We start from the raw sequence: 26,701 nt of genomic DNA on the forward strand, positions 1-26,701 counted from the left end.
GTCCTCTGGCTGTTAATATTTGAATGTAATAAATCGAGTCTTACAGGCACATTCCCTTCTTTATTTTACAGGTTAGCACCAAGGTCGTATGGTCTTTATGACAGCTTTATGAATTGGTTTGTTCATATGCGTTAAAGGTGCAATAGTACAAACCCGATCATTTCATCCACCTGCTCAATAAGTGATCCAATGGCTCCCAGGGGTCTGGTTCCTCAAACGAGTGCCTGTGTTCACAAGACGCACAGTATTTATTAAAGCCCGTGCTGCTGTGCTGTGCTCCTACGCCATGAATCTCTCAGCCGATGGATAACCATTAGCGCTATCTTACATGGGTCGCCACTTTTTCTGACACCACTGATTTGCAGTCAGTAATAAACACCTCTCTCCTCGGTTGGTGAGATGACTGTATGAGGACTGAGAGAAAGAGGAACAGAGAAATCAAACACTCCCCAGCACAGCTCCTGGGTACATATCTCTAACTATTCAGTGCTTTTCTCCGCCACAATAATGGAATGGATTTGAATTTTCTCACTTTGTGGATGTTTTCAGCAAATATTAATGTATTTAATTCTTTGTAGTTTATGTAATTAATTGGAATTCCATGAAATTAATTTGATTACAACTTTTTAAAACTTTTAAAATTGCTCTTGAGCAAGGCAATTACCAGCATTTGCTCTGTGACTTAATGCACTAAAAAATCTTTGGGTGAAAGCCTGTATCCATTTAAGAGTAATAAATAAAGTGAAAAAAGTAAATAAAAAGGTACCTTTACTGTGCATAATTGTCACTTTTATATTTAACAATTGCAACTTTATTACGTGTAAAATTGAATTTATATGTTTTAATATCTCACAGTTTGACTGTTTATCTCCAAATATGACTTTTCACAACATTTTTTTTATTTTTTTTATTTCTGTGTGAGTTAATATCTCGCTATTTTCAGCTTTTTGACATGACCTTTTATCTAATGAAGTGATAATATTTTACAATATGAACTCTCACAATGTAACAAAAGATTTCACAGTGATGCTATTTTTCAAATTTTGACTTTTTAAGTGATAATATTTTACAGTATGACAATGTGACTTAATATTACACAGTTTTGAATGTTTATCTCCCCAAGTAACTTTAATATCTCACTGTTTTGTCTCTTCTCTTCTCATAATTACGAAATTTTATCTCATCAAGTGATTTAATATCTCACAATATGACCATATTATTCTCACAATTATCAAACTTTATTTTGATAATAATTATTTGTCATAATATAACTTAATGTTTCACATTTATAACTTTAGTTCTTAAAATTGTGTCTATTATCCTACCTGGTCTCTATTATCTCCCAAAGTGACTTAATATCGTACTATTTTGTCTCTTTTTCCTCATAATTCAACTTTTTATCTCATAAAGTGATTTTAATATTTCACACTGACTTTATTGCTCACAACAAGATGTAATATTTTACAATATGACATAATTTCCCACTAATGCAACTTAATATTTCACCATTTTGACTTTTTTATTTTTCCCCGTAATTGTGACTTTGGTAACACTTTATTTTAAGGATCAATTCAGCATGCATATTACTAGCATGTTGGCTGTTTATTAGTACTTATAAAGCACATATTAATGCCTAATTCTGCATGTTTTTTTAGATCCCTTAATCATACCCCATACCTAAACTTAACAGCTCCTTACTATTAATAAGCAGCAAATTAGGAGTTTATTGAGGGAAAAGTCGTAGTTAGTAGTGAGTAGTAATTGGACCCTAAAATAAAGTGTGACCGTGACTGTTTATCTCTCCAAGTGAATTAATATCTAACAGTGTGATTTAAAATCTCCCATTTGTGACTTTATTTCTCATAATTGTGATTATTATTTCATAATTGAATCATATATCTAATAATACTTCATTTCTTATGCTAATCCTATGTTTTATTTTAGTTTAAGGTGGAAACAGGTTTCTACAGTATATAAAAACGTGTGTTGGAAAACATAAATAACTTTAATCATGAATGTGGTTGAATAACTCCTATCCCGCTAGTGCCACCATGAGCTCTCATTCCCCCATCTCTCTTCTATGACCTGTGCAACTCTCCCTCGATCAACAAGCTTTTGATCAGCAGCACACTGAAATTCAGCCTCTCTCAGGGCTTTCTGGGTACAGTGCCCTGGAGAGCAGAGCTCCACACATGCTCCCAGACACCTGCTAATCAGCCTCCTCTCATCTGTCTGCATGTCTCCTGGCCTGGGCCAACATTAATAATGCTTATATTATCCTACGCATTGAAGTACTCCTCCAGGGAGACATTTATAGGTGTCTCGGTCTTTGATGGAAAAGGTCAGAGATGTTAACTTCAGCCCTCGCAAATTATACCCTTTCTACTTCAGGCATAAGAGCTGAAAGATTTCAGCATGCTAGAATGAGCACTGGACTTTTAAAGCCGCGTGTCTTCAGGAACGGGCCACCTGCTGATGTCAGATGTCAGTTCCTGTAGGTTCAGCTCTGTCGTGACAGGTGGACGGCTGATGTGACATTTGCTAAAGAAGAGCGGTTTCGATGACCAGGGTTTCAAAGGTTATTTTGACCTGATGCTCGGGCTGCTGTTGAACACGCAAACATTGTGTGAGTGTTTGTGTGTGCACAAGTCTTCAATCAATTATTCAGCTGAAGCTGGTTTCATATGCAGTCAGATTATGCAACGATACCCTGCCATTATCCAGGTGTTTCGACCTCACTCCAGGCAAAAGTAGCCATTCATGAATGAAAGATACAAATCTAAATTTGAGCATTACAGAAGAAGCTGGTTGTTCCCATAGTGAATAAGCATATATGTGCCCCTGAACCACAAAACCAGTCATAAGGGTCAATTTTTTGATTGATTTATAAATCATACTGAATAAATAAGCTTTCCATTGATGTATGGTTTGTTAGGATAGGACAATATTTGGCTTAGATACAACTATTTGAATATCTGGAATCTGAGGGTGCAAAACAAAAACAAAATGAGAAAATCGCCTTGAAGTTGAATTTCTTAGCAATGCATATCACTAAACAAAAATTAAGTTTTGCTATAATTACTCTAGGAAATTTACAAAATATCTACTTGGAACATGATCTTTACTTAATAGCCTAATGTTTTTTTGCATAAAAGCAAAATGGATAATTTTGTTATACAATGTATTTTTGCCTATTGCTACAAATATACCTGTGCGACTTATGACTGGTTTTGTGATCCAGGGTCGCATATTGCAGTTGCAGTTTGGTTTTGTTGCTTATGTTATAGCAGAAACACATTTTGGTGGCTGCCTGTGCAAAACATGTTTTTAACATGTTGCCATGCAGTTGCTAGAGTGTAACTACTTAGACTAGTCTTAAAAGTTAGTCATCAATTTTTTTTTTTCTTCAAGACTAGCCATAACTATTTTAATTCAGCTACATAAAAAAGTATATTGGTCAAATTTGAAATCTAAAAGAATAATTACTACTTGGTTAACTGCTAGTTAGTCAAACTAGTTCTTTAGATACAATATTAACATAGTGACTATATTTACCCCAAGATGGTTGCTAGTTAGTACTTACTTATCTGATTCAAAAGAGTACTTATCCACCCACAAGATATTGCTTGGATCCCATGAAGTCAGTATTTATTTGATTCTTTCTTATGTTTTATCGTTGAACACACTGTAAAAACCAATCTGTGAAATTTACAGTAAACAACCGGCAGTTGCAGTTACCAGATCTTCACCGCAAAAATGTGGTTGCAACATTTTAGGGTTCACAGGATCAACTTAAATTTACAGTAATAACCCGTATTTCATTAACTGCACTCTAAAAAATGACGGTGATTTTAAAGGTAAAAAACTGTGAAAATGCTACAGTAAAAACCTGTTAAATGGTTAACAGTAAGTTCCTGTAAAATTTACAGGGAAGAACGTAAATTGACGTTCCCAGAATTCCCTGCGTTGCATTTCAGATTTAGTTTGAATTTGATGTTTTTTCTTTAAAATAACTATGCTGCTTCTCAGTTTTTTCTTCTCAGTTATGTTTATTAGGGTTGTATGTTACATCTAATGTAGTTAAATTAATGTTTATTGCATATTTCAAGTACTAAAATCTGTTTTTATAATGCACTGAAAACAACCACTTCAAGAACACAAGTGGTGATGAGAGAGCCACAAAATGAATTAACATTCATCAAAAGTAGCTTTTCCACAAGCTGAGGAGGTAAATACTAATAGATAGAAGGTACAAAAGTACAAAACACTATCATGGTAACATACAAGACTTGAAAATAATGCAATAAACTTTCATTTAGCAACAACAACAACAACAAAAAACTTGTACATAACTGATTTTAAAAAAAAACTAAGGAACAATTATTTGAATTTAAAAAATTCAATGTCTCACAGGAAATTTTGAGAATGTCAATTTACAGTTTTCTCTGTAAATTATAAGATGGCTTGTTCTTTTTCACTTTCAAAATTTGTACATTTAACAGTATTTTACTGTAAAATGACATGAAATGTCTTCTTAGGTCCATTAAAGATTATCACTGTAAGGGACTTTACTGTTAACCATTCATCTATAGCATTGTTACAGTCTTTTACCATTAAAATGACAATACAATTATTTAAAAAATCCAAGTCTGACTACAAATATATATAGTCAGTGTGATGTGAGAAGCAGGTCGCTGTGTGCTCCAGGCTCTGCTCTGCTGGTCTTCTGGAGGCACAGTCTTGAGTTGTGTAAATGAAAATGTCACAGGCAGATCCCTGACAGTTCTGCTCCAGCACATTAACATCACACATACATCCAGTGAACGGTCAGGGAATAAAGACCATTTTGTTTTTCCTCAACACACACCTGAGTCCGAGCACAGTTCCCGAGTGTTACAGTTCAGAGAGACTCGTCATTCATGAGCTTACTGAGATAATTCAACAGCAGGAAGAGCAGATGTTTTCTTCACATGCTGTTGATATACAGAAGGCTCAGCTACTTTCTTTTAGGGGCCAGATTGTCCATATCTTAATAACATGTTCAAACATATTTTTAAAATATACCAAAAAAAGGACCAATTACATAATCGTGCACTTTTCAGCCAGTCTTTCAGCCCATACAGAAATGATAATTCTCTTGATAATTATATATGGGAAGGTATGGCTACTTTATTGCATTTGATTCTATATCTATGCTGTTTTAAAACTATAATATGGATTATTAAACTAATGGACTGCTCTAAAGAATGACATCACGCAGAGTAGGAGAAACAGACTGGCATCGATTCAAAGTTTTACTATTTGGACAGATTTTCTTAGAGGTGAACGTGCTGTTTTTGTGCTTCATTCTCAAGATGAACCATCTGTTGTGATTTGGAGTTATTAACAAATGCTCTTTCAGGGTAATTCACAGTCGTCTACAATGACTGTGATATTTTTGTAATTATGTGAGCGTGTATACATTAGAAATCATTTTCACACCGGGGATACGCACAAATTTGTTTTTAATACAAATGTTTGCTATTTATGACTTTTTCTACTGACATTACAATCCTTTATCACGTAACTCTTCCCAGAGGAAGCCCCTCTGGGCCACAGGTTTTCTTTGCCACACACACTGAAACCATTATTGAGCTAATTGTTGTGTGAAATGATATTTACAGACATTCAGAGTTGGATGATCAGATTGTAATTTGATTAAGCAAGAGCCATTAATTGCATAAAACTGGCTCGGCTGTATTTTCCAGGAGGATTTCTTCTTCCTGTGCAGGAGGCATTTAAAAGTCAAAGTGTCAGTGGAGTGGAAAATTGCCCATGAGACAAGCGTTGTCTAATTAATATAACCCTGGCTGTACTGGAGTCTGACGTATACAGTTGTGTATATAATCGTTACAGTAGAGAACAGCCGATGTGGCAATTTCTATGAATACAGTATACTTTGGTGTCCCATTACTTTTTTTGAGACATGAATGTGATGATTGGGGTGGGAACTATTAGATTATGTTTGATAAACTGTTATCTAACAGAATATTAACATATCCTGAGATCTTTAATGCATTTAAACCATTAAAATGGATGGTAACACTTTACAATAAGGTGTCATTCGTTAACATTACTTAATGTATTAATTAACATAAACGAACAATGAACACTACATTTATTACACTCTTTATTAATCTTTGTTAATGTTAGTTAATAAAAATACAGTCGTTCATTGTTTGTTCATGTTAGTTCACAGTGCATTAACTAATGTTAACAAACACAACTTGTGATTTTAATAATGCATTAGTAAATGCTGAAATTAGCATCAACTAAGATTAATAAATGCTGTGGAAGTATTCATGTTATCTAATGTTGTTAACTAATGAAACTTATTGTAAAGTGTTACCAAATGGATCTTAGCTTGTCCAACAACTAAATGATATTTTATTTTATTGATTATTATCTGTGTTTTAAATTATTCATTTTAAAGAGTCAGGCTCTAATTTATACCCTAATTGGGTATTGTGTGCTATATATTAAAAGTTAGAAAAGTTGGATGCCATATCATGGAAAACATATTCAGATTTCAGTAACATCAGGGTTATTGTTAGTCATTTTGCATGCAGAAAGGTTAGCCAATGATAACAGGTGTCATTTGCATATAAAATCCTTAACAGTAACAAAACAGCCTGTTTAACTCTAAAGGTCAGAGAGAGGGCGGAAAATGTGGAAGTAAACTATGAACGCGGACTCTTTCTGAAAAAAAAAAAAAAAGGATTTATTTAATACTGGTGGTATTTTTTGCTATTCAGTGTTTTATTCAATGGCATACAGTGTACAGTATTTCTGCAAGAGAAGTTTCCTCGCTTCATTTCAAAACCAATTTATTTCTAGTACATCGCCAGAAACGTATTTATTTATTTTGCCATTTTTTTGCCATTCAAGTAACTGAACACTTAAGAAAGTTGCTGAAAGTTGTTCCCCAGTTACTTCAGACATGGACTCAAGGCCCATTAGCTCCTGACGTCCCTCAAGAGATGAAACTCTAGTGTTAAAACCTCCATGCTAAAAATAATGCTGTAGATCTGCTGGCTGCTCACGACCTTTATTTATTCATAACTAAACTATTCGTATATTTGAAGATGTAGTGTATAAGCAACTCAAACCAGATGGATGTGCCATCAATATTAGATCCCATTCCCAACATAGTCTCAAAGTGCAATGTGAAAATAGCATCTGTGGGAACACCATGTGTCTGAATTCTGATGTTTCAGGAAGAGCCTTCACATCACACAATCCATGCTCTTACGTAACACACGGCATTCTCAAGTAAGGTCAGTCTGGCATTTATTGTGGCCTTGTGTTCTTGTGTTTTGCAGGAATGTGAGCTTCTGAGTCGCATCTCAGATCTGCAGGAGGAGGTCAGTCGCAGGAAGAAGCACATTGCCGATCTGGACCACGAGATTCACACCCTGAACGAGAACATCAGCACTTTGACCAAGGAGCTGGAACTCAAGGGCAAAGAGGTTTTGAAGATCCGTAGTGAGGCCAATCAGCAGATCAGGTGAGTCTTGGATTGGAGATTGTGAAGTTTTTCTTTGAACGTTCTTAAACAAGTAATAACATTTGACAAACGTTCAATTTAAATGTTTAAGAAAAACATTACTTCAAATATGTATAAATAACGATTTTGTACTAACATTTTTAGAAAATTATGAAAGACCAGATAACAAATATTCTATTAATGTTACTGGAAGAATTTGTTCGTAATTTTGAGAGAACCTTGCCAGAACGTACTTAAATACTTAATCGGAGTATTTTTATTTTGGGATACTTTTACTTCAATACATCCAAAGCAATTTTTTTTTTATAAAAAGTGTTTGTCTTAATAGCATACATTCATCTTAATAAGTGTTTCTCATAGCATTCCTCTTAAAATGTCAATGCATTTTGCCCCACTTGTGACATCTTTGTGTTGTATTTCTATACTACTCATCACCTCATGTTTACACATATTTTGTTTTTTCATTTTTAAAATACTGATATGTTATATTATTCCACTTATTTGCACACTTTAATGATCATTAACAGCATTAGTAATGGATATTCTAGTAATAATTTTGTTAATAAAAAGTTGAAAAATGGTGAATATAGTAACTAAATCTGAAAGTAAAATTAAAACCATAAAACATTTTCATTACTTCAAATAAAATAAACGCTAACTGAAATAAAATGAAAGAAAAATCTTTTATTTCAGCTAGTTACCAGTGCAGCATTTCTCATTTTAATTAGTATAATAACCAAACCAAAATAACTAAAACTTAAAATTAAACTAAGTAATTAAACTTACTTACTGGAGTAATATTTTATTTTGTACTCTATTTGTGTATGTCATCCACCACTGCATTTAGGAAACAGTGAGTAAACTCATTGCAAAATGAGAAATTTTCACCTCACGTCCGCATGCGTGGGGTTGCATGAGGTCATCCTTGTTCAGTAGAGAACATCTGCAATCCTTAAACAACCTCTAATGTGACATTCTCCTCTGGTTTTATGTGACAGGAGTCATTGGTGATGATGAAAGAGATGGGAATTCAATTATTTTCAAGCAGAATGGGGTTTCAAGTAGGGGGAAAAAAAAGAATAAAGAAAAAAAGCACACCATGTTCTTGTCTAGAAAGTCCTATCAGGATTTGTCTGTCATTTTGCCCACAGTCGTCTTGGTGCTGTCTGGCTCTTTTGGACAGTGTTGTGTGTCTTTTGTAGTAGATTAAAGAAAAGAAAACAGACTTTTTAAAAGGGAAATCAATCAGATTAGAAAACCCGATCTCATCACAGCCTTTATATTTTTTTATTCAGGGAGTGATATTAATATTTCACCCTTTATTAATAAGTAAAAAAGCCATTTCATTATACATAGTGGCTGTTTTGAGATAATGTGATTGTTTAGTAACACACATCATAATGCAAGACGGGTGCTGATCTCATTTCACTTTCAATTATGTAACACTGACATATCCAGGCCCTGAGATAAAAGCGGCAAATAAATTGCATCGCCGTTCCCCAGGGGTGTATCATTTACCGAGAGGAGATCCTGCTTTATTGCTCTTTATGTGAAGCCATCACAGCGTGTGGCTGAATTGTGTTTCAGATAAAAGCCACATAGCATAGAAACTGCAGTATGGAAAATGAGCATGTCCTAACTAAAAATCTATTGGATGGAAATGTGTTGTCTTTTGAAAACGGCACAACTCTTGTAACATAATGCTTTGTGAATGTTATTTACTCAGACAGAACATTTGTATCAGAGCAAAGAAACAAACACTGAGCTGGATGAAAGTTTCATGTAACAGAGGAATCGAAGGAAGTGCTAATAGATCACAACAGTGACCGCACACTTTTGTAGCGGCCCTGTTTACATTTTTCTTATTCATTTTCTCCGTAGAGACTTCAAAACATTCTTTAATAAAGAGCTAAGCTCTAAGCCATGAATCAAACTAACCAGCTCTGAGCTGAATGACAAAATTATAACTTTTGAAAAAAATCAAATGTTTGAAAATACGAAAAAAGACTGTGTACTTTATTTTCTGAGGGAATGAGTTACACTTCAAAATATATTTTCTCAAACTAGTCCTCCAAACAGTTGTAAACACTGTTTAAAAATACATTTGTCTAAGCTGTGTTTTCATAGAGCATATCTTAAGTATATTTTTCTTACCCCACTGGCAAATAGTTTTTTTTTGTTTTTTTTTAAGCATAAATGTAGCACAGTTGAGTGAGATTTTTTTTCTCCATAAAACAAGAAAAAAAGAATATGCGTATATGAATAGGTTTTTTATTTTCATTTTTACATTTTAAAATACTTTTAATCAGCAGTGACGCATTCAGTTGATCAAAAGTGACAGTTGTTTAGAACTTTCTGTTTATCAAAGCATCCTAAAAAAATGTATCATGCTTTCCACAAAAATATGGTATTTAACATTTATAATATAGACAATAAGACATGTTTGAGCATCAGCATATTAGAATGATCATGTGACACTAAAGACCAAAAATTCAGCTGTGCATCACAGGAATAAATTACATTTTAGATTATATTGAAATTGGAAACAGTCATTTTAAATTGTATTATTTCAAAATATTACTGTTTTTACTGTATTTTCAATCAAATAAATGCAGCCTTGGTGAACAAGCAAGAATTGTGGTGCAGATAAATAATAATATTTATGCATGCATGCCTGTATTCATCCAGTGAACTATTATAAATTTGAATCTAAACAATTTAATGAATCCAAACTATTGATTATATTTCTCGGATTAGAAGTATAAAATACAATATATTTAATATACAACATAATATATGCAAATATTGTTGTATCACATATGTTTAATTTATTTCCCTCTCAAAATCTATTTCTCTGTTGATGAAATGTCCTTCAGGCACTACAGCTGCAGTGCTGTGGGGTTACAGAGAGCTTTGTAGAGTCATTGAGAGTGACGTGTGTGTGTGTGTGTGTGTTGTGTTTGTATTCGCAGAGCTCATGAGCAGGACCTGTGTAAGAAACACGAGCGTGAGATGGCCGAGCTGAATGCTCTTCACCACAGAGAAACACAAAACATGCTGTCAGACTTCAACAAGGCCCAGGAACTGCTGAAGGACAAGATCTCCGCCCTGCAGATCCTGTGAGTCCGTATGCGATATACAGTATGCGTATTTTGGAGGATGAAGGTTCAGTAACTTTTGTTTTGACTGGTTGTTTACATGCATTTGGTGACAGAGGCTATGAAACAGCTTGGATGCTAACAAAAGGACACCAGACTGTGATGTAGACTCAGAGGGGTTGGTGGAGAGGGAGAAGATGAGGACAGTGTTTCTGAAGAGATGCTGGGAGGGAGACAGAGAAGATATCTAGATATATATCTAGCGAGAACTGAGAGCAGAACAGACGACCCTGTCAAAGCAGCTCAGATAAGAGCAGCAGATGCCTTTAGCTACGAAACATGCTGTTTATGTGTATTTTTCGTGTTTGGATTAGGGTTATTTTGTGCTCTGACAAGGGACATTGTTCATATGGAGATGCAAGCGTGTAAATAATGCTCTCCTCCATCATTTAATGACTTATTGCTGCTATGATTACTGTAAAATGCGTTTTAAACACATTTTTGTTTGTGCTGTTATAGTGCAATGTTAGATTTAACTAAAAATGACAATGATTTGATTTGAAATATTTATGCGACATTAACACACTGAAAAAATTTGGTATAGAAACAATTTTCATTGAGAAAATTCTAGTAAATTTCACAAATAATTACAAAGAAATGGCAAGTAGCTAGTACACTGAATTAAATGACATTTTTAATTAACAAGACTGAAATAGTGTTTTCTTTTTTTTATGAATATTTTTGCACTAGATGTGTGAATAATTTAAGTTGAATACATGTAAATTGGGACACTTTTTGTCATAGAGATGAATGGGAAAAATGTCCTAGTTTATTTGTATTCACCCCAATTTTTGCTTAAAATGGTCAATTTTATATATCCGCTATACAGACTTTGAATGATAAACATGTTTAGATGAATTTGAGTCAGAAAGACAGCCGTACATGAACAGGAGGTGTTTGTAGGTTTATATGCATGCGTGCATGTGTATATAAATATAGAAAGCTGGCAGGGTTGTAGAAGAGCTCTTTGACTGTAGATATTGCTGTCAGAGGTGACCTAATTTAGGTTTACTTGAACGAGAACACGAACACATCCAGCTATTGAACAGCTTGTTGTGTAAAAATAGTTCATCTGACTGCCTGAATCCACTCAGTATTCACAACTGAGAATGATAATGAATAATTTAGATTCTGGAAGTGTGTGTCATGACATGGAAAGGCCCACGGCCCACAAAATACCAGGGAAAGATAGAGTTGCATTTAACAAAGTGCAAAATACCTGAGGTTCATTTAAATCCTAGTGTTTTTAATTAATCATTTATCAAATCCGTCTTTGAAAATGATTCTTTTGTGTGTTCATGAGACAAAGGGTGTGAAGGTCTGATCTTAAAGGAATTGTTCACCCAAAATTGAAAATTCTATCATTTATTCATTCCCTTTGTAGTTCCAGATTTGTTCCAGATTTACTTTCTTCACTAAAATAAAAGGGTAGATATTCATGCAACTCTTTTTAAGGTCCAAAAATGACCAAAAGCATACCATAAAAGTTCATGTTCTGTATTCCAGGTATTCTGAAATCTTATGATAACTTTTGTGTGACATTTAAACCAATTTAAGGCATTATTCAATGACAAATGTCATTAGTTGTCTTGTGTCTGGCAGCTGATCTTGATGCAATGAGTTTGTTCATGAAGCACAAATGAGTAAATATTGGTCTGTTTTTCAGAATCAAAATCCTTAAATGCTTTATAATTCTCATTCCTAGTGGTTTTGATTCCTCTTATTGATTATTCAGTCTCTTAAGAGTTCCATTAATGATTCTTTTGGTACTTTTTAAGGAAAATAAAAATCATTTTCACTGTCAAAACTTGATCTTTTGAACAATAAGTGAGTTCATTTTTATTAGTGTATTTACAGGCATAATTCAGGAATCGTACTACGCTGTGTGTGTGTGTGTGTGTGTGTATATATATATATATATATATATATATATATATATATATATATATATATATATATATATATATATATATATATATATATATATATATATATATATATATATATATATATATATATATATATATATATATATATATATCTTATGACTTAAGAAAACTTGGTTATATGGCGCATAAGTCATTTGGGCCTATTTTATGCCATTTTCATTGTGTATTTTTGTCTTTTTTGTCATTTTTGCATCTTGACAGCTCCATTCACTTACATTGTGTGGAAAAGATAACCTGTTGTCCCACAAAATAATTACTCATACAGGTTTTTGAATGACATGAGAGTGCGTAAATTATTTCAGGGTGAGCTATTTTTAACATTTGCCTTTTTAGTGTGAGAAGTAGTCAGTCTGTGACTGAACAGAATGAGGTCTCATGTGAAGCAGTCATAACTTGTATCTCTCAGCATTTCTTAAGCGTGCCATCTCCAGGTGTCCCTAAGGAGTAGAGATACACAGCCAGCTAATTAAACATAACACAAAGCTATTGAAATTACAGTCCTGTCCTCTGTGCAATTAATTATTATGACAGCTGAGCTTCCCCAAACCGAGTCCTCCAACCAGTTTTAAATTTCATTCTATTTAAGTCTTATGAATATTTCATGTGTGCGGTGATTCTCAGTGATCCTCGTGTGCGGAGCATGGGCTGCTCTACTGTAACTGCTCGAGTGCACTCTGCAGGCTGCATGCGCTGTTTTGTTGCTGTCACTTTAAATGAATAAATAGGCTTGATGAGAATTATGTTTATTTACTCAGAAATGCCCATTCAGTGAACCGCTATTATGAATCTGTTTAAAGGGGTCATTTCTTATGTATAGTTTTAGCTTTTACATGAGGTCAACTAATAATGATTTATTTTTTCCATGAGCAGTCCATAATTTTGTTTTTCATGACTTTTCCAGATTGATGGATGGACAGACAGATAAAGAGAAATAGATGATGGATGAATAGATAGATAGATAGATAGATGGATAGATGGATAGATGGATGGATGGATGGATGGATGGATAGATGGATAGATGGATAGATAGATAGGTAGGTAGATAGACAGACAGGTGGATGGATGGATAAGTGGATGGATGGATAAACAGAGCAGATAGATAGAAAAACAGAAAGACATACGGATGGGTGGATGGATGGATGGATGGATAGACAGAAAGACAGATGGATAAGTGGATCGATAAGTGGATGGATGGATAAACAGAGCAGATAGACAGACAGACAGACAGACAGATAGATAGACGGATAGACAAAGTGGATTGATTGATTGATTGGATGTATTGATGGATGGATGGATGGATGGATAAACAGAGCAGATGGATGGATGGACAGACGGATGGATGTACAGATAGATGGATGGATAAACAGAGCAGATGGATGGATGGATGGACGGACGGATGGACAGACGGATGGATGTACAGATAGATGGATGGATAAACAGAGCAGATGGATGGATGGATGGACGGACGGATGGATGTACAGATGGATGGATGGATAAACAGAGCAGATAGATGGATGTCCTTGTTTAGAAGTGAAGTTGTCTGAAATGGACAAATTCAAATTTAGTTCTTGAGGCGGGAGATTAAATCTGAGAGGGCAGTGCCCATCCGGCCCCAGGTTAATGACCTATTTAGTTTGAATGGATAAACATGCCCTTAGTAGTTAAAACTGCAGTGTTGTCCTCTGTTTGCAGCAGTTTAAAACTATTCATCAATCAGCCTCAGTTTCATTATTACCAGAAGTTGTGAAGTCCTTAGGGAAAGTTTTGATATGAAAACAGCCATCAATCTTAACACTGTATACCTCTGGGGAAGCGTCACATTGCATGCTCATTAAAGATTCATCACACATTTAGAAACATCCTTCAAAGATACCGAAACGGTGGAGATATTGATCCTCGATGACACAGATCATCAAAGAATTCCTGTAGATGAAAGAAAGATTGAGCGATGGCTATTCAAAGGTGCTGGTGATTTTAACTATCACACTAATATAATGTGAAGTAGAGAAAATAAAAGGCAGACGCCAATATCATCACAGTGATATTATCAATGGTGTTTAATTAATTCTGTGTTCAAAGCACAAAGCCGTCAGCTTTGCTTTCTAACTAAGCTAAAGTGTCAGAATAGTCAAATTTCACTCTCAGTAATGAGTCACAAGCCCAAACAGATGACAGATTGGTTGTAAACAGAGTGGCGAGAGGGTTGATAGCTCAGTTTTCTAAACCATGTGACTTATCTTGCTGCTTATAGACAGCATCCTAATCATGGAAACTCTAAAGTGAACAATTTGAAGTGTTCTACATAGTTAGAAGCTCCACTGCCTACACAAATAGTGCTTTGCATGCTACTTCAATTGATTTCAAAAGTGTTATCATTAGCATGTTGCTAAGCTAACGCAGCAATGCTTTAATGAACATGAAAACACAAAAGAAAATCTGTTAAAAATGGTCAATTCTTGATCATTTTCATTAACTGGTTGATATGTAAGTTTATTTATATTCTACATTTATTTCACCTCATCCACCATCTTGGACTGGGGAAAATAATGCTAAATGCTAATAATAATAAATAATGTTAAATGCTAATAATACAGACATTTAAGATCCATTGATTTAAAGGTTGTACAGGTTGTAAAATCTCATCCTAAATAAAATGTCTTTGCTCTTCAGGTTGGAGGGAACAGAAGAAAAATTCCGGAACAGAGAGAGCAGGCTTGAAGATCTGCAGACAATAGCCGAACTGAAGGATATGGTGGCCGAGAGAGAAGCTTTGGTCAAGAAACTGGTGGTAAGAGCACTTTAAGAAGTGTGACATGCTCATTCACAATACCGCAGGTTTATTGTGAAATTTCTCAGCTGTGAATGTTGTTACACAAGACAAGGTATCCCACGGGTGCTCGGTCCTGCTGAGATTAGTAGAGTCTCGCAAGACTGGAGGGATAGATCTATTTCAGGACAGACAACCCTGCTGAAAAGACCAGCTTAATCCTGCTCTAGACACAGTGACAACCGCTTTTCTATGAAAGTCACTCCTTAAAACAATGGTGGTTTACGAAAAAGATGTTCTTTGCTCATAAAAATAGCTAGACGTTTGGCATCTATGTTTCTTGTATCTTTCCGATTCAGAGCGCAATAAAATCACACTAGCACCTGCTAAAATTACACCAGCTAAGCTGGTTTTTTTAACAGTGAATTTATCTGATGCATTGAAACCATTTAAAATCAGTGACACATACAAATGATTACAAGTAAAGTTGAATGCAGTTCAGTTAATGAAAATAACACAGATATGGTTTGATACTGAAGATTATATAACTTTTGTAGTTATGTGGATATGTATGAAAGCTTGTTTCTGCACAAGAAAAAACAGGATTAAAAATAAATAAATAAAGGTAATTGTGACTCTTTTTTCTCATAATTCAGACTGAATTACGAGATAAAACAGTCACCATTACCTATAAACTCAGAACTGCATGATATAAATTCATACTTCTGACAAGAAAAGTCCAAATTCTGAGAGATAAACTCTGAAGTGAACATTTTGAAGTGTTCTACATAGTTAGCAACTCCACTGCCTACACAAATAGTGCTTTGCATGCTACTTCAATTGATTTCAAAAGTGTAAATCAACACTTTTCTACTTCAGTTGATTTCAAGACATGTGAAATGCACATATAAAAATATATAAAAAAGTATATTAAACAATTTCTCATTTCAGTATTTTAATAGAAGCTTATTCATATATTTAATCTTGCAAAACACTTAACTAGCAGATGTTTGTTTAGTCACATGTTCTGGAGACAAATGGTGCTCTTATGTCAGTGGTGTTATATTGTCCATGAATATCATGAGAGAATCTACTTTTCCTTCCAGGATGACAAAAAGTTTTACCAGCTGGAGCTTGTCAACAGAGAGACCAACTTCAATAAAATATTCAACGCAAATCCTAATGTTGGTGTCATTAACCCTCTTGTCAAGGTAAGAGTTCTTCTTTGTACTCTGCTGTGTCCTTGTGTGTGGAGCTGGTAGTTGGTTAGTTTAAGATGTAGTTGCTGTTCCAAAACCTAGTGATCTGATTAGTCTTAATTTTTGTTTGGATGCTGGCTGTTTGCATGGGATACACTCTTCTGATTAAAAAAAAAAAAAAAAAAAATAGCTTGGCAGAACACAAAGAAATTGAACGAAATGCATGTTAATATGTTCTTTACATTGTGTCTAATATATAGACAGTTGACAGCGAGGCAGCTCACTAAGTTTTGGAAATGACAGCATTGAATGAGGCTTGATAGTTCATCTTGAATGTCATTTCTAGCACTGTATTCTAGCCAGGCATGACACAAAAAAAGCAGAAAGTGATAAATTACTTGTGTGCATTGCTAATTGGAGTCCTCAGTCAGCTGCACCGATATCATGACGGTCACTTGGTTCCACAGTGAAATCTCATTGGATAAAACTCCTGTTCCACAGCTGTATATTAAACATCATATATGCTCTGTGAAAATGACTTTAGTACTGTAGATGTGTTTTGCCTGGTTAGGATGGAGTGTTGCTGGGGTGCAATCAAAGGCAATACAACTGACATGCTGGACTGGAGTTCATTGGAAACACTGTTCACTGGCAGCATGCTGGAGCTCTTACACACACACACACACACACACACCCACACACACACACACACACACATTATTAAAGGGATTGTTCTCCCAGAAATGAATATTCTGACATCATTTACTCACCCTCATGTCATTCCAAACCTGCATGGAAACAGAAAAATGTATTTTATTATACTGGATGGTTTCTTCCATGCAACCGCAGTGAACTAAAGCTTTCAAGCATAAAAGGGACCAAAAAGTCCACATGAAAGTATCATAAAAGTAGTCCATACAACTTGCGCACTATATTTTCAATTCTTTTGAAGCTGTATGATATATTTTCTTACTCTTATCTGTGAATTAAATGTTCTTTTTATTTTATTTTTGTAGTCTGAAAACTTGTGTGGCATGGAATACGTCCATCCCACCTATGCTAAAAATATTGTATTAATTATTTTATACTAAAATGATTTGATATGAAAAAGTGTTTATTAGTATTTTAATATTTTTGAATTAGCTTTTAATTTTTTATTTAATTTTATTTTTATTTAATTTGTTTTATTTGTTGTATGTTGTTTTTTCGGTAACACTTTACAATAAGGTTCATTAGTTAACAACATTAGTAAACATGAACTAAGAATGAACAATACTTCTACAACATTTATTAATCTTAGTTAATGTTAATTTCAGCATTTACTGATGCATTATTAAAATCACAAGTTGTGCTTGTTAACATTAGTTAATGCACTGAGAAGTAACATGAACTAACAATGAACAACTGTATTTTCATTAACTAACATTAACAAAGATGAATAAATAGTGTAATAAATGCATTGTTTATTGTTTGTTCATGTTAGTTAATACATTAACTAATGTTAACAAATGACACCTTATTGTAAAGTGCTACCGTTTTTTCTTTTTAGCTTTAATTTACTTGAGTTTCAGTTATAGTAATTTTAGTACTTAAATTAGTACTTAACTTGCATGTATTTATTTCATTTATTTGCCAAGACAACATTTCTAATTTTCAAATTTGTTTTTTAAGTTTTTCATGTAATATTTGTATATATATATATATATTTTTTTTTTTTTCTGATTAACTTTAACAAAAACATTTTTTTAATAGGTTTATATTTCATTTTGGATATTTTCAGTGAATCAGTGAATACGAATTATCCGTTTTGTTTTTTTTAATCGTTCTGATTCAGGAAGATTGTTAGTAAATAATCTTCAAAGCAATCATGTAAGCTCAGAAGACTACTTTTATTAACCTTTCATGGTCCGTTTGCATCCATTTTGAAGCATAAAAGCCTTTCGGTTACATAGAAAAGAGCAACCAGTACACGATTCAAAGTCATACAGGTTCGAAAACAACGCGATGGTGAGTAAATGATAGCCGAATTTTCATTTTTGAGAGACCCATCTCTTTAACTTCCTCTTTTTCCAGAGCTAGAAAGAAAATGATGTTTGTTCCATACGTCACAGCAGTTCCTGACCCAGTCTCAACAATGTCATTCTGTTTGACCAGATATTTCACCGTTGCCCTCATCTATGTTCTATAACTTCCAAGTGTCGGTGATTATATGTGTGTGTTCACGTGTGACTGTCAGTGTCTCTCGTTACTCCGTGTTCTCTTCCTGTTTAGACATCCAGATCTTCTTTGCTTTCCAAGCCATTCTTCTTTCAGTCTGAAATTTTCAACAGCCTCTTCCTCTGACACATCTCTTTCGACTCATTTTGATTTGATTGGCTGAGAGCGACTGATGCTTCCTCTGCTGAGTGTTGCGAGCTTGACTTTCAGGGTGGGCGTTTGTTAGGAAGCAATCATTAGGAGAACTTCTCACAAATGGAGCGTCAAGCTCTCCCAACTTCCTTTTTGTTTGCTTTTCTTGTCGTCCTATGTAGCAAAAGCGAAAGAATGACAAGTCAGCCACCCGATTCAGCAGCTCGGCCAATCTTAGGGCCAATGTGGAGGCTTCCGGGACAGGGAGCGGCCAGCCCCAACCCAACCGCCTCGAACCCATCCCCAACTCCCCCATTCACCAGCTGGAGCCTAACACGAGCAAACCCCTGCCCCCACCAATCCCTCTCACCGAACCCAAGAAATTGACGAGGTGAGGCGCACCTCATCACGGCAGATGCCTCGCTCTCTGCACCACGGGCCAGCGGACAAACACACCAGAACACTGAAAACCGGCCGCCCACTTTTCTATAGACAGCTGTTGTATCCCTTTTATGTGCTGAGGAAATGCACACCCAAACTTCTGATGGTTTGCTTTGTGTTTGCATCTCCCAGGCTCCTCTCTGCCTAACAGAGAGTGTGTAATCTGGAATTATGGCTCCGATCTCCGAAGAAACATGTAATCAACTCAAATAATGAGTGCGTCGCCCTGGTCTCAGACTTGGTCCATGTTACAGTTCGCATTTGGATTGTTGCTATTTGAAGGATGTGCTGCTTTTTGGGAGGGGAAATGTAGGAGAATTTAAGTTGTCAAGCCAAAAAGTTGCCAAAAAAAATCATTCACATTGATTTTTTTATTTTATTTTCGTAGTCGGTACACTTGTTTGGAATGGAATGCTATCATACTACACATACTAAAAATATATTTTTTATGTGTGATATATTGTTTTTTCCAAAATGTGCAGTATACAACAGTTTGCTAGGCTGGGTACTGTATCCCATAAGGCAATGGTCTTGGTTTAACCTTTTAATTTCCATTGATGAATGAGCATCTCTTTTTTTCTTCTTTTAAATTAATTTCATTAATTGTATGCCATTTTACACTAAATGTCATTTTATTTTTGTTTTTATCATTTTATTTATATACTAATATAGTATTTATTATTTTTTAAATTATTTTATTTATATATATTATATTTTAATAAATATTTCTATTTATCTTTATTTTATTTCAGATTTAATTTTAGTGCTTCAACTTTAAATTATTACAGTTAGTTGCAAAGGTAACATTTCTAATATTCAAAATTTTTTCTAATAATTTAATTTCTAATATCTTATGTAATATTTTATTTAAGACTTATTTTAATTAACACAATTTTTATTGCATTATTACAATTTTAGTTCTATTTAGTTGCAGTCAAGAACAACGCTATACCAAATTATGTAATTGTATAAAAATTAAAAAAAATCTCATTTTTGAGATGTTTACTGCATACTTCTTGTTTAATTAAACATGCAGTGTAATGCAGTCATGCTAATAATGTAGCATACTACTTTCTGAAACATTCTTACTGCATTTTGCATCCTGTTTCACACTGTTTTCAAACAGTAGCATGCAGTATACTGTGTACTTCACAGTATGCAAGAAGCTAGTATTCCATTCCTAACACAGCCAGTGCATCCACATCAGGCAAATAAAAGGGATACTTGAGTTTTTCCTAACACTGATATACATGTATGCTTAATGTTACTTTCTGAAGTCCTATACATGAGCTTTGGAAATGGCATTGGAATGCAAATGGTAGCATGTGTCCCCACCGTTGCAGTGCATGCTGGGAGTTGGTGTCTGTCTCTGTGTTGTGTTTTTTGTTTGTGATGGAAGTTATATGACTCATCTGTCACGTAATGTCTTTTATTGTCCTTGAACACCACATTGCATCGGAGAGAATGAATATTTTAATTTAACATTTGAAAAAAAAATATTCATTTTCCATGTCTTGCATCTGTGTGAACATGTAAATTACACTGTTTTAGGTTTTATACTCTTTAAATACACTATTTTCACTCTTTTTCAACAATAAACCTTTGCCTATGGCTCTGCTTTTGCAGTCGGCATGTTTTGAGCAGTGGTCGTATCTTGCATGTTTTGCTGTCACTGTTGTGGCTTCTCTTGACCCAGGAAGTATCATCTCGTCTGAAGCACCATTACGTGTGTTTCCTTGCATGCCGATTTGAATGTAAATGAGGTGCAAGGGACGCAGCAAGGTAGACTTGTGTGGAGTTGTCCTCTTTTGTCCCGAAACACTCATGTGGCTCTCACACACAGTCTATCCGGTTCAGTTCATGTCAGGATGAACTTAGTCCACTTAGAAACTGAACTAGAGTCACTTTTTAACACTCAAGTAGGGTCCTTTCTCATATTCAAAAATCTGTTGCCATTTTAAAAGAATTATGATTTCACACAGTATTCTTGCACTTGAGCTTTAATACATTCAAAATACATTTAAAAGTGCTCTTTGTAATTCGACACTCGAGTTTTGTGGCTTTTAGTCAGTATGTGTTTGCTGCGAGGCCATTTATATAATGTACTCCTAAAAGTTGAAAAAAATCCCTTTTGAAGATAGGCACATTTGAAATGTAGTCTGGGAAAATTGAGAAAAATATTGATTTTTACACATTTATGTCCAGTCAAATGCTCTCTAGAATGAGAATTAGGTTATTATTTTAAATATTTTATGAAAAATTAACTTTTTGATCGACCCAAAAGTCCTGTTTTAATAGGAAATATTTAAATGCCAGATTCAGTTTGTTTTTGTTTTTTTTAAACAGCTAGATGCATCACAATGGTCAAAGACATTAATCAAGCACATTTACGTAAACTAATGATTTTTTTTTATAAGTGCTACATGTAACTTGACACTTGAGTTTTGTGGCTTTTATTTAATATGCGTTTGCTTTCAGGCCATTTATATGCTAATGTAATCCTCAAAGTTGACAGAATTCACTTTTAGTAGATATGCACATTTTAAATGTAAAGTCTGGACAAATGGAGAAAAAAATATTGATTTTACACATTTATGTCTGGTCAGGTTATTAAACGTACCCAAAGTCCTGTTTAATATAAATGTCAGTGTTTTTCTTTTTAAAAACAGCTAGATCACAATGGTCAAAGACATCCATCTAGCAGATGTTTACATAAACCAATGATTTTTAAAAACACCTGAGTTTTGTGGTTTTACTTGACGTGTTTGCTTTCAGGCCATTTATATGCTAATGTGCTCCTAAATGTTATCAAAATGGATCTTTCGTTGGTAGTTAGATTGACAGGCGATCTGACCAATCATAACGCCAAATCTGCCATTTTATCTGACATACAAACCAGACAGGAGGAGTAGATTAAAGGGTTACTCCACCCCAAAATGAAAATGTTGTCATTAATCACTTACCCCCATGTCGTTCCAAACCCGTAAAAGCTTCGTTCGTCTTCGGAACACAATTTAAGATATTTTGGATGAAAACCGGGAGGCTTGTGACTGTCCCATTGACTGCCAAGTAAATAACACTGTCAAGGCCAAGAAAAGTATGAAAGACATTGTCAGGATAGTCCATCTGCCATCAGTGGTTCAATCTGAATTTTATGAAGCGACAAGAATGCTTTTTGTAAGCAAAGAAAATAAAAATAACGACTTTTTTTCAACAATTTGTCTCTTCTGTGTCTCTTCGCGTCAGCGTAGCGCCATTTTGGAGATTATCCACTGAACGCAAACTGCGTACGCTCTTCTGTGTCAGCCGCAACACAAGGATACGTTTTCAACGTGTATTTACGCTTTGATTTGAACGAAAATAGTGCATCCTTGTATTGCGGCTGACACAGAAGAGCGTACACAGTTTGCGTCCAGTGGATAATCTCCAAAATGGCGCTACGCTGACACGGAGAGACCGAGAGGAGACGAATTGTTGAAAAAAAAGTAGTTCTTTTTATTTTCTTTGCGTACAAAAAGTATTCTCGTCGCTTCATCAAATTCAGATTGAACCACTGATGGCAGATGGACTATCCTGACGATGTCTTTTATACTTTTCTGTGCCTTGACAGTGTTATTTACTTGGCAGTCAATGGGACAGTCACAAGCTTCCCGGTTTTCATCCAAAATATCTTAAATTGTGTTCCGAAGATGAACGAAGCTTTAACGGGTTTGGAACGACATGGGGGTAAGTGATAAATGACAAAATTTTCATTTTGGGGTGGAGTAACCATTTAACGTTCGATGGACTTGAACTTGAAAAATGGTGTGTATTACCGTCTTTCTGCAGTTGAAACAAGATACCTTCTGATGTTCATTCATGTTTATTTCTTGCTATAACTAGTAAAGAGGAGGAGATGATTGCTTCACATGCTGCTTGAACTAAGGCGCTACAACGATCTGTCACGACACATTAAAAAGCCGCAATATGGTTTTATTGTTTAAATTTATTTCAAAATTAAAATATTTGAAAGCCAAGACTTTGTTTCATATCAAAAGTAACCTGCTCTGCCTTGTCTGTTGACATGGTGTCAGTGTCCTCTTTGCTCCGCGATGTATTTTTCACTGCATGAGAACATGACAGCACCATAGCTTGTCGGACATAGCAACAGTAACTAAGGGGGGGTGAGTCTTTGCGAAGGGTCAATTCATTGTTAACAGATATGACATTAATATACAGTCTAAGAAAATACCGAAAAAATATTGATTTTTAAACATTTTTGTCCGGTCATATGCTCTCAGAAATGATTTTTTAAAAATGGACTATGCAAATTTCCTGTTTTAATAAGTGCTTTCAATTGGGTTTTTAAAAATGTGATGCTCAAGGAGTGATAAAAAAACTGCTAGATGTTTCACAACTGTTTTAAATAAACCAATAAAAAACAGTGCAAGAACGCTGTGTAAACAAACCATTAGAAAGCATAAAAATTTATATAATTCACCAAATTTTTGCATAGATGCTAATTTGCTTTAAGTAAGTCAAATGAGCTCTATTTCTATGTGTGCTTCTTTGAAGGTGTTTAACTTTCATTATCCCGCATCTCAGTGCTGGTAGACGTTGCGTTAGTGCTGAACGGGCTGATCTAAATGCTCGATTGAGCGTTAAATTGAGTTGCTGCAGCTCAAGCATCAGAGACCAAAGCACATTGATTTCATTGGAGATATAAGATAATAGAGATGAGATTTCCAACCAAGAATGCCAAAGATTCAGAAGTTCGAATACACAAGAATGGATTGACTGAAGATATCAGCACTAATCATTGCCTTGTCTGGTGGCTGACTCAACTTTTCAAACTACTTTCACATTATTGTAATAAATGACATATTTATCAGTATAGTCTCTGCATTAGACGGCACAGTAACATAACATCAGATGCATACATTCTCAGAAAAAAAAAAGGTACAAAAGTTGTCACTAGAGAAGTAACCTTTCAAAAGGTAAACCTTTGTACCTCATTTACCCCTAAAGGGTGCATATTAGTACCTTAAAACCTATTAGTAGTTTAAGTGTACATATTAGTACTTAAATAGTAGATATTAGTAAACTTTGAAAGGGTAACACCCCAGTGACTGCTTTTGTACCTTTTTTTCAGTGAGTGCATTGTACACATGAATGTCTCAAAACATCAAATCTGATTAACTGGCGGTTTTCTTTATGTCAGGGTCTACAGGTTTTGATATGTTTTTTATTCCAAGTTCCTGAATTTGAATTGTTTGAACAGGATACAGAATTGCAATTCAAATTTGAATTGATGGACATTAAAATGAACCGAAGTTCAAAGAAATCCATTAAAGTTGGAATGTTCTTGTTTGAAAACTTTAAAAAATAAAAAAGACACGAAGTTTATAGATAGATAGATAGATAGTTTAGATTGAAGAGCTCCATCGATCTCTCTTTCCTTCTTTTCTCCATCTCAGACTTCCAGATGTTAAACTCTTCTTAAGAAGCAGGGAGGAGGCATCAGCCAGCCGTCAGCGTACTGCAAACGTTCTGAGTCAGTGGTAGAGGCCCAGATGTCAGTCAGTCAGTCAGTCAGTCAGTAAGCATTTCAACATACAGCTGAGCTACCTGAAAAAAAACCTTGCAGCTTATAGAATCTCTTTTCTCAGAATAAACAATGAAATGTTCTGCAGCAGCGTAGAGGCACGTTTGTGCTCAGTCTTTTAAAGAGCAGAGTTGTGAGGGACAAATAAAAAGTGTTTCTATAAACGTTGACCTGAGGGCTAAATTAATCAGGATTGAAAGCGGGTTCTGCTCCAGAAGACCTTGGAAAGAGCTGGAGGTTGACTACATCACAGACGCACACAGCACACTTCACCTTGAGAGAAACTCAATTCTAGTTTATGAGCTTCCTGGGAAAATTATATGAAAGAAACTCGAATGAAGATTTTGCAAAGAATTTGTTAAAGAAACAGTCTGTCTATCTATCCATAGATTTATTTATTTTGCAAAATATAATAAAAACACTAATATTGTGAAATTGCAGTTGTTAAATTTAGAATTTTATGATAATATACCTGTTTTCTGTAATATATATATTACAATGTAATTAAGAAGAACAGCAGTTATTCAAAATGGAAATCTCTTGTAACGTCTTTACTGTCATTTTTGATCAATTTAATGCTTTCTTGCTGAACAAAAGTATTTTTTTTTTTTTTAAATCCTTCTGACCTAAACTTTTGAACAGTCTGAGGAGAAAAATTTGTTTCTTTAACAAATAACGATTTAATAACAAACAATTTTTTTTTTTTTTTTTAAATGTTGATATTACGATAATTTGTACCATATTCATAACTATTTACATGATACTTAATGGTACCTTTTTGCAAGTGTAATTGACTGTTGATATCACTCTGTTGGAATCTCATGTAAAAACCCACATAAAACACACACACACACACACACACAAGAAAAGAAAGAAAAACATGAACAGGACAATCAACTGGTTGCTACGTTTTGAAGTTTTCAGCACTAAGAGAAGCTGTAGTTTAGCTCAGACAACAGTTAGTGCTTTTGTAATTCTCTCCATGTCTCTGACTGTATTTCTTTCTTTTTTTTTCTTCTATCTCTGTCTCTCTCTATTTGTTTTTGTCCTCAGCCCTCCTGAAGGAGAAGAATCACCCGTCACCTCTCCAGACCCCCAGAGACAAGAGTGGTTCGCTCAGTACTTCTCCTTCTGACTTTTGCAATTAAAGAGCATGTCGACCAAACCAAACAAAAAAAGACAAAAAAGTGATATATTATTTAACGACACATCCTTTCATTTGTTCTTTTTTTCTCCCCACTGTGAATGGGTTTGTTGTTTTTACAGTGATGATAGGTATGTTTGACATTTCATTTACTGCAGTTTCTATAGAGTGGTGCATATGCTGCTAATTACTATTTGTTAAAAGAGAAAAAAAACAACAGTATTGTCTCCTCTGTATCTAATTTTAGAATGCCAACGTAATGACTTTGTTACAGCTGCATTATCAATTTTGGTAGGATTAAACTGTTTGTATGGATGTCTCAACACAGATATAATGATGTCTCACTAATTTTAAAATAAATGCATATTTTATATTTATATTACTGGTGTATGCGTAAGAATAAATAATTATTGTGACATTTAATGAAGTGTGTCTGTTATGTGATTCAACTTTTACCATTCAAAGAACCAAAAGCAAAGAACATTTGATTTAAAATGCCTGTATTTTCATAAACATCAACACATTTTGCTCTGAAACAAGGAAAAATAAACACTTTTATTGTCA

At 34.5% G+C, this 26,701-nt stretch overlaps 1 protein-coding gene across 3 annotated transcripts in view; it reads left to right on the forward strand.

Moving 5' to 3' along the window:
* Positions 1-26,701, forward strand: part of fam184ab (family with sequence similarity 184 member Ab) — a 130,422-nt gene extending 103,721 nt beyond the window's left edge. For 2 of the 3 annotated variants that reach the window (XM_058756364.1, XM_058756365.1), the window contains exons 14-19: positions 7,362-7,546; positions 10,519-10,665; positions 15,324-15,441; positions 16,527-16,631; positions 19,151-19,359; positions 26,047-26,701. In XM_058756364.1, coding sequence (XP_058612347.1) covers positions 7,362-7,546; positions 10,519-10,665; positions 15,324-15,441; positions 16,527-16,631; positions 19,151-19,359; positions 26,047-26,128 — 846 coding nt within the window. In that variant the 3' untranslated portion in view covers positions 26,129-26,701. The remainder of the gene's footprint in view (positions 1-7,361; positions 7,547-10,518; positions 10,666-15,323; positions 15,442-16,526; positions 16,632-19,150; positions 19,360-26,046) is intronic. The other variant, XM_058756366.1, reaches the window with a different exon arrangement.

Source organism: Onychostoma macrolepis, chromosome 20 (genome assembly GCF_012432095.1).
Source record: "Onychostoma macrolepis isolate SWU-2019 chromosome 20, ASM1243209v1, whole genome shotgun sequence".
In the NCBI taxonomy this organism is placed as follows: domain Eukaryota; kingdom Metazoa; phylum Chordata; class Actinopteri; order Cypriniformes; family Cyprinidae; genus Onychostoma; species Onychostoma macrolepis.